The sequence below is a fragment of the Dysidea avara genome, chromosome 9, assembly GCF_963678975.1.
Source record: "Dysidea avara chromosome 9, odDysAvar1.4, whole genome shotgun sequence".
Taxonomy (NCBI): domain Eukaryota; kingdom Metazoa; phylum Porifera; class Demospongiae; order Dictyoceratida; family Dysideidae; genus Dysidea; species Dysidea avara.
Genome location: NC_089280.1, coordinates 28,541,534 through 28,551,396, shown reverse-complemented (window position 1 = coordinate 28,551,396; position 9,863 = coordinate 28,541,534). Strand labels below are relative to the sequence as shown.

General features: G+C 37.4%; 1 protein-coding gene across 1 annotated transcript; it reads right to left on the bottom strand.

Annotated features, from left to right (window-relative positions):
• Positions 1 to 4,165: 4,165 nt before the first annotated feature.
• Positions 4,166 to 5,452, bottom strand: LOC136266265 (uncharacterized). Its single transcript, XM_066061274.1, has 2 exons — positions 4,535 to 5,452; positions 4,166 to 4,475 (listed from the first exon to the last, which is right to left on the bottom strand). Exons 1-2 carry the CDS (start codon positions 5,386 to 5,388, stop codon positions 4,451 to 4,453), a joined length of 879 nt encoding a protein of 292 aa, XP_065917346.1. The 5' UTR covers positions 5,389 to 5,452; the 3' UTR covers positions 4,166 to 4,450.
• Between the last annotated feature and the right edge of the window lie 4,411 nt (positions 5,453 to 9,863).

Genomic DNA, 9,863 nt, shown 5'->3' with positions numbered 1-9,863 from the left:
CTTTTACAGGTGTGCTAACAGTGCAAAAAATCTGGATTTGTATAACTCTTGGAAAGAATTGATTAAAAATTAATTTTTCTGGTATTATATGCTTTGCCGTATGAAAATGTGTGCATATAAAATTAGCTATCACAACAAAGCTAGCTATAGTACTAGTGATTTAATAACAGACTGTGTACTTATTGTAAAATCATCATGACTTTGTTTGATACAGTAAAAAAAATCTTAAGTCACATGCTGTCTGCATAAACAAAAGTCCATGAATAATGAGCCTTGGATGGTGAAGCTAAAAAGTCAGTTATCACATTTAGTTAAGTAAACAAAGCCATAGTAAAAGAACAAAAGAATGTGTATTAAACTAAAGTATAATCTGTTTCCCATAATATAAGATGGGGGTTTATACTAAAGTATAAGATAGTTAGTATAATGCAAGACTATACTGAGATTATTTGTATAATTTAAGCCATTAGATATACCATCTTATATTCCTCTTTTTTCACAGTGATTTCTAACCAGAATCAAAATCACTCATCCTTCCTTGCCAGTGATTCCATCTATCTTGATTTAGCTTCAGCCATAGTCCATAGGCTATTTTAAAACAAGTCCAATTGAGATCCTCTAATAGAGCAGTCATATAACTACCCTAATAAAACAGTCAAGAGTAGCATTACTATAAAAAGACATTTAGCTGTTTATCAGTTAATATTTATATTCTAAACAGAGTTGCTGATTCCACCTTTCAGTACCATTATAATGTGACTACAAATTCTTTGGAGATGAAAATCAAGTTGATTTATTAGTAGTAGGGCACCCATAATCTTCCTATGTCCCTGCTATAGGCAATTATAATGTGATTGCATGGCGTAAATGTATTATATGGTTTGCTATTTTACAAAAGAAGGCTAGAGAAGACAGACATGCATTAACAGTGCACAGTGCTTGAAACATTGCTAGCAGTAGCTATAGGCACATTATTTTTGTCAACAAAGTGCACTAAAATAATAGTGCAATTTTTGTGATTAATGCACAAGTTGTTTGTCTCATGGTGAATGGCGTCACAAGGGGGTGACACACAGGTACTCACTGTAGGTAGATCTGCGACCACAGTCAAAGTCTTAACCTGCAGAAATTTTGCTTTGACCTGTGACTAAGAGCTTTTTTTGATCTTTGACCGGTGACGTAGCAATGATATTTCAGTACTTTTTGATTTGGGTTGGAGATTTTTACCCTTGACCTTTGACTTTGCACAATTTTGGTTACCTTGACGTTTGACTCACAGATCTACCTGCAATGAGTTCCTGTGTGTCACCCCCTTGTGTCAGTTTCTAAAACACTTTTTAGTTAAGTTTGGAGATAAAATCATAAGAAAATAAAAATAAATCAGAGTCCAGTAGTCCAGTCCAGTGAATGGATACACAGTTCTTCTACACACTGGCGGGTGGCATTGTGTAGTTTTTTATGCACAAAAATACAAAAAAATGGTAAACTAATGAGTGCTTTGGTGTTATCAAACATCTAATAGATTGTTGATACTTCTGGCACAATCAAACGTCACATGATGAATATACTGTGATGCTATCAAACCCTCAGTTATCCCTCAGGACCATGTACTGAAGGAGAAGATACTTATAATCACTAATTGATAAGTACCACTCCAGAGAATGCAGCCTGGAGGACAAGATTAACATTGAAAGGTGACGAATCATGCTTCTTTGAAAATTTAGCGACAGATGAAGACAGGGAACTATACAAAAACAAGACAGAAAACTATAGAATGCATGGAAACAAGCAAGAATAGCCCGATAAAGACAATACTACAGACGGAAACGAGTTATAATGACACACTTTATTACTGCAAAGAACAGAAAAGTGTATCTCTGAATAAAAAGATATTAGTCTTCATTACCAAATCATTTGCTACTGATCAACATGCATTGCACCACTGCAAGATGAAATATTCAAATTTCATATAGGTATCCAGATCCCTTGTTTTCATCTCGATAGATTCATGTCTCTGGGGTGTTACAAAACTATAACATTGGCAACAACATGGGTACTAAATAATAGTTAGATGTCAAGAACCAGGGTTCTATGGGATTTAGAAAACTCGAAGGCCCTGGGCTGTAGCGCCCGAGCGCGCTACTAAGGGCCTGAGGGTTTTCTAAATCCCGTAGAACCCAGTGGTTCTTGACATATAACTCATTTAGACTACAACTCGTTATTGTACCTTGAGTTGACAGCTGCTTGTAAACGAGAAATGTAGCTATGGCTAATTAGCTACTAGAAACAAGCCCTCTACACCTCCCTACATGGCGGGACCTCAGCGTGGCTGTTGCTACCCGTTTAAACGCCCATGCGTTGCCAATGTTACAGGCGCGTGCTATGTATAGAAGTACTGGACTCAGTAGTCTCGTCCTCGCAGACCCATTCTCCGGGGTGGCGCTTATCGATTATAAGCGCCCCTTTCCGAAAGGGTCTGGTGAAATACCCATACCATTTTTGTCCGAGAAATCGCCAACTCTGGCGAGTGATAATTGGTGTTTAATAGGTACACAAGATTTTACAAAAGGTGACGATTAAACAGTATTTATCATTTTATGGCTGCGCAGTACAGATTTTACTAAAGCAAAGCTTACCTCAAATCGTCACCTCTTGTGTAGTTATTAAACACCAATTATCACTCGCCAGAGTTGGCGATTTCTCGGACAAAAATGGTATGGGCATTTCACCAGACCCTTTCGGAGGGAGCGCTTATAATCTCTAATCGATAAGCGCCACCCCAGAGAATGGGTCTGCGAGGACGAGACTATGGACTCAGCGACTGGACTACAACTCATTGTTGCTATTGTTGTGCCTCGACAGCTGCTTGTAAACAAGTAATGTAGTGTTGATTAGTACAAACAAGCCCATTACACCTCCCTCTAATTCAGTACGGCTGTTACTAGCCATTTAAACGCCCATGCGTTGCCAATGTTACAGGCGCGTAATTATCGTGTTTCGTATCGCCTCAGAGCGTGGTCTCTATTGGACATGAGCGTGGCTCTACGAGATTTAGAGACCACGTTTTCAGCCAATCAAATTTCAGTATCAAACTTGTTGTAGTCTAATTAGAGTGAGGTGCATAACAAAAGTAGCACGTTACACCCAACACTGCTGGTCAAACTAGTTTTCTTTGCATTGGTATCAATATCACTACTGCTTTGGTATTAAAAGCTGTTTACCAATCTGGTTGTTAAATTATACTCATATATATGTTCATATATAAACTTTCAGTGCTTGATTTCAATATCATAAAATTCCAGCATGGTTGTGTACAGTAATCACTAGTAGTTACAATATTATTTTTATACGGAGAAGGACATGGAAGCTGAGAGAGATAGTCTCTACAAAGCTATTGGATATGCTAAGGAAGAAGCCTTACAACCATTCAGCAAAGGGGTATTTGCAGTATTGTCAATATACTCTACTTGTGTTGTAGTAATCTTTTCATGTGTGTATACAGTATTATGCACAACATTTACCTATAGCCCATCATTTGGTGGTCAGACAGCACAGCTGACCCCTATATACTATGACAATAAAGATTTTTTTTTACATAGCACAATGCAAATCTATTGAGAAATGTTGCATAACCCAGGGCTAATATTGCAAAACCATCCCTACACATAATTAACTCACAGTAGTGACCGTGTCTTTTAATGTGGGCGTGCGCTTTGTAGTTTCTTGGCTGCACGTCTCACTACCATGAGTCTTGATATAGATAGTGGTTGATTTCAATATCATAATACTAGCATGGTGGTGTATAGTAATCACTAGTAGTTACAATATTATTGTTATATTACAGAGAAGGACAGGCTGCATGCCTCACTACCATGAGTCTTGATATATATAATGGTTGATTTCAATATCATAATACTAGCATGGTGGTGTATAGTAATCACTAGTAGTTACAATATTATTGTTATATTACAGAGAAGGACATGGAAGCTGAGAGAGATAGTCTCTTGGATATGCTAAGGGAGAAGCCTTAGAACTATTTAGCAAAGAGGTATTTGCAGTGTTGTCAATATATACCATTTGTGGTGTTGTGGTGTGATTATTCAAGAGTTCATAATATTAAATTTTACTATTTATTATTATTATTATTATGAACTCTTATTATGACAAATTAAATAAAACACATTAAAGCATACACACAATGAAACAACAGTAAATATGACAATTAAGCAAAAAGGAATATATCTGTCACAACTGTCAATAAGATGTCTCATCAATAGCCGCTCCATCTGCCAAATTTAGTGATCTCCATTTCGTTCGTGATCCACGCACACATAATAAGGCTGCTCGAATAATTGCAAATGATAATCGTGCCCTCACATATCCCATCACAACACTATAATTCTTTTCCCATTTAACTGATAGAGAGTCTGCAAGCCTGCGCAAAAAATAATCAGCCTCTGAGCCAAATAAACCATCTACAGAAAAGCACAGAGGCGTGAAACTGGCACGACGTGCCAGACAAGCAGCACCATACTTCCTCCTTTTCTCAACTTCAGCAGTACGAAGGACAGCCTGAGGTGAACGAGATTGATATGAAGGAGCATCTGTGTCAACAACCCGAACATCAAACAAAGCATCAACTTGAGACTGCCAAACACCACGAATTCTTACATCAGCAATCAGGGTCTCAGAAGATGGATCATCCATCTTTTCTTCGCAAACCACAGGCTCCTTCTGAACCTGTCCCCAAGCCAATGAAGCTAGATCACAAATTGCATCACGCACCTCATTATGTCTCTGACAAACCAAGCCACCTACACGACAATCTAAGGCATGTTCCACTCTAAAAAGAGAGCCACAACCATCACAAACTGGTGGTAAATTTAACAACGGCTTTCTGTAACGCAAAGCAAGTGCATCCCTAAATTCCTGTGCAGACAAATCATAATGATGACTCCGTAAAGGAAGAACTGACAACCAAGAAGAGGCACATTCTCTAGCCCTCAAGATAGCACGCTGTTGTGCTGCAGCAAAGTTCCCAATCAGACTGTTAAAAACTCCAGAAAAATAGTCTGACTTTAATTTACCAAACATAGACTTTGAGGACTGAACTGAATCAAAATAAGCCCCTAATTCAAAAGTGACAGCACCCAGTATAGACTCACGAAGAAGAGCGGATGAACTTACAGATGACTCGAAATAATGATTGGAAACAGCTACCGGATTAGAAAGACCAAGTCCACCCATATGGACCGGCAGAGTAAATAACTGCCTTTCAGCAACAGATACTTCAACTCCAAATAATGCTGGTAAAAAACAGGAAAAGAGACAGTGTTCAAGCTCAGCCAAAATAGGACTACAGTTAGGAATTACTCTCATAAGAAACATCCATTCAGATTGTAGAGATCGTGTCAAAGCGATAAAAGAAGCCTGAGGCTGAGAAACAGATACAGCAGCCAGGACTCTAATGGGAGCACACCAATGACGAACCTTCTAGAGAACATAGTCCTGGATTTCAATGGATCTGCCAGGAAATCCACCCAAAAATCTGTGGCCAGTGGCCACTCGAACGCCAAGTTCACCAAAAGCTTCATTAGCAAGAGACAAAGAGGGAACTGCAACCACTACACAACATTTAGATGGCTGAGGGGTATAACCAAACTCAGGGCCCCTGGAACATAATAACTTAAACCAATCTCGTAACTCCTCCAACAAACCACCAGCCGAGGCATCATCCGCATACCATACCTGAGTCCACCTCTGGGGAGACTGCACAGATTGAATCAAAGGAAGGATTCCCACAGCATATACAAACATAGATAAGGGATCACCTTGGGTAACTCCTTCCTTACTGAAGGGAAACTTCTGTTGTCCACGCAAAACCAACACAGACCAGCCACGATAAGTGTTAAACACAAAACGAGCACAACGAGGCCAAAGATTACGAACATTGAGAAGCATGGCAATACGGTTCAAAGAATTAAATGCGTTGGAAGCATCAATCATTAATACCCCCCAGCCAGTGGTCAAATTCTGGTTGACATCAAAGAGTTCAGTCATCGCATGGATTGCACCCTTATTATGAACTCTTGGTTTCAAACTATTCTTAAAGCTCATCAATTAGTGGTCAGACAGAACAGCTGACCCAGAAACTTTCCCTCCAGTACAGGAATATTATGCTCATCCAGCACATTTAATCCCCTGTATAAGGGACATATCCCTTACCCTATGTATATGTATGTATACACAGTATAAGCAGTTTAGTACCCTGTAGGCATGACAACAAATCAGTCATTTTTACATGCATAATTGTTCATAATTGCGTACTATATTCAAATTAAAACTTCAAACACTAACATTTGCCTTTGGACCCCTTTTACAAATCCCATATTTCAAGGCTATCAGATACTTGCTTTACCAAGTGTACAAAATAAATTATTAATAAGAAATAAAACTTGAGTGAACTTTTGAGGGCTAGAATAATCAGGGATCCTAGGGTGACTATGCTTTAATTTGACATGTACTCTACTGATAATCTACAGTAAAAATTGTCTTGTTTGGAGAAGGTATATAGCAGTATGGAGCTGCATTTGTGTGAAAATCACCTTATTGCTGTTCCAGCTGCATACACACTACTACCACCACATGTCTTGATGCATGTACCAAGGACACCTGCTACTGTATAGCCTAAATATTTCCAAGGTGCATTTCAAGATTTTGGGGGGTAAACAGTCAAAATTTTATAATTGAAATTTTAGATCTCCATTTAGCTACATTTACACTTGAGATTGTCTGAAAATCTGCAAACAAAATATTTTTACATTGCTCAACCTTGAAAATATTCCCTCTCAAAATAATGTTTTGATTATATAGTAATTTGTAAGTGTACCACAGCTGTTGATGGACCCATCATCATTACAATATTCAAACAGCAAATACTGGAAATTCCCAGTGTCATCACCCAACAAGGCAGTGTAGGTTGATAAAGTTATGAACCACAAGATGAGTACACAAACTCCTTCATAAAAAAATAAATAAGCACGACATGCTGACTCAGGTAACAACTTCATTGTAGGTTTAAAATGATATATATATAATTTTACAGGTTAAAATTTTAAACCCTATTAGGAATCATACTAAACTGTATGCTAGGATTGCATATGTACCAGAATTCTTATGGACTAAAATTTTAGGCTAACCAACAAAATTAATTGTGATGCATATAATCCCTAGAGACATTATAATATGATCCTGTTGGTATTAATCTATAGACATTTAAGTACACTGAACATTGTCAAGGTAACCAGGGATTTAGCAACCAGGTATGGTGGTTTCAATAGCCCCAATAGCTTCATAAAGTTTGGTATAGATTCTACCCTCCCAATTTCCAGACCAAGGGAATCTGTTGGGTGTAGTTAAGTAGTCAGAAGGCTTGATTGATGATAGTTACTTGATGTTCTCTGACTTGGAGTGGTGTTGATGACAATACAGCTATACATATAATAATGGATGGCAGATATGTACTTGCTGACCCTGAGAACAGTAAGAATGGAAGAAGATACGTGTTCGTAATCAAATAACAGTGTGCATGCAATATAAAGTAGCAAAACGATATATGAATGATGGTAGCTCAGTGACTACGTTGGCATGTTCCAACTGTTCAGCCAAAGTAGGGATTTTCCCACCAAGTTATGTTGTAATACCATCATTTATATCACTACTTTTTATTGCTTAGATCCCTACTTCCCTTCAAATTAATTTATAAATATGCTATATAGTTTTATTTTTTTTATAGCATATACAGTAGCTTTTTGTTAAGCATATATACAAACCATGACATGCGACTGTTCTATTAGAGTATCATACATGGCTGTTGCTGCTTTATTAGAGTATCTCAAGTGACAGGGGTGTAGTCACATCTTTTTCATAAGCACAGCTATCCCAATAGGGGTGCATGGTCACTATGATCAATTGCTACATGAGCAATTAGGTTATTAAGAGATGTGGTCTCCATGCTTAATTGTTATTAGTCCATTATGGGGACATGGCCAAGCCTATCATGCAGCTACAGGTATCTACTCAGCTTTCACAGTAGCAAAAACGCTTTAAATATTTTTGTGGCATCTAAACACCCTCCTCTAGGGAAGCATCAATGCAGAAAATTTATGCCTTGATATGGTTTTGTTGCATCATGAGATAACAACCAGCATGACTGAAGATATAACAAAAAGAAAGACACAGACGTCTGAACACCAAAAGGTACATGCTGTGCATGAGTTAAGTAACATACCATAAAATGGTGGCATAAAATGGTGACAGTACGTTGTATTGTCCCATAGCTAGAGAGGGTGCTGGCTTGATAGTGTAAAACTCAAGGAAACAATGTTTTTTCTGAGTAGTTTTCACCACCATTGATGACTACTACACTGTGTTGTTCTAATCTAAGACTGGTAAGTCATGGGTATCTAATGGAACAAATATTGTACCATAAAAACTTCTTGCTCATCTTCACCTTTGATTTTGCTTTTGTAGCAAATTTACAATATTTAGAGTGACTATCTTTAGGCCACAAGAGTCTGGCCACTAATTAGTTCAAAGTTATCAAAGTGGCCATGTAAGAATTCACAGAATTTGACAATGCATGTAGCCCTATATTATTCAGTAATAAATATCTAAAACACTTACGCTTTGAAAACTATACAATAGCTGACCTGAGTCAGCATCAATACACAAGTCCTAATTCATATGAAATAGCTACCAATGTAATATCTAACCACCAAGATGGTAGCATCATTCCTTCGAGTTGGACACAGTTATCAGTTCTTACAGCCTACAATTATATATACATTGATTAGAAGTCTGTTCACTGGGCTACTTAGAGAAGGTTAAATGAACACTGTAACTACAGTGGCTTACTTGTTATGAAGCGATGAACAATGAATGACGAGTCATGTCTCCGTGTTTCAAACTTTTTGCCACGTGTTCACTTTCAATCGTGTAATTGATTGATTGATTTTTAGTTAAGTTCTTGCATTCAGCTATAAGCTGTTCTTCCCATGGGAGCATACATACAAGTACATGCAATTACAATCAACACACACACAAGGACACGCAATATACAACAATTAATACAAAAATACACTAATTGCACAAAATAATTAATACATTAAACATCATTACATAAAATATAATCATACAAATCATCACGGAAGGAGGAAGCAGTAACAATGTCATCTGGCAAGCCATTCCACCAAATGAATGTGCACAAATATGTCAAAATTAATGATTTCTGGGTGGCAGGCAGTCTACATTGTTCTGGTAGTATATCTCTTGATGTCTACTCGACAACTGGGTATGATAATGATGTGGGTTTATTCATGTGAGTCAGTTAGAAAATTTAACAGCGAATGGAATGCAAGGTGATAGGAGCAACCACCATTGAGTTATCAACCATTTTATAAAGTTATGTAAGGATTTGCATGTTTTCTTACTGAAACGTTACTTACACGGTTAGTTTTGGCCTCACCATTTAGCATTAGGGTAAAACCAAAGGTATCATTTTAATTCTTGTTACATCACAAGTAGAATGACATAAATTGCATAGCTATAGGATGGATTCTTTAAAAGTTACAGTGCTTTGTGCAAGGAATGCATATTTATTACATTTAAATCCAGTTTTCTGGATTGTGTGGATTAAAGGGTTAACAGGTGTTAGCAGTTAATATACAGCCATAGAATGTCAGTAATGTTGGTAGGCTAGTTAAAAGAATAAGTTCTGTTTCTGGTCCTCTACAACACAGAGAGCTTAAATGATTACTTTAGTTCATTGTTACAACAAATTAAAGAAAAATTAGGAATTTTAA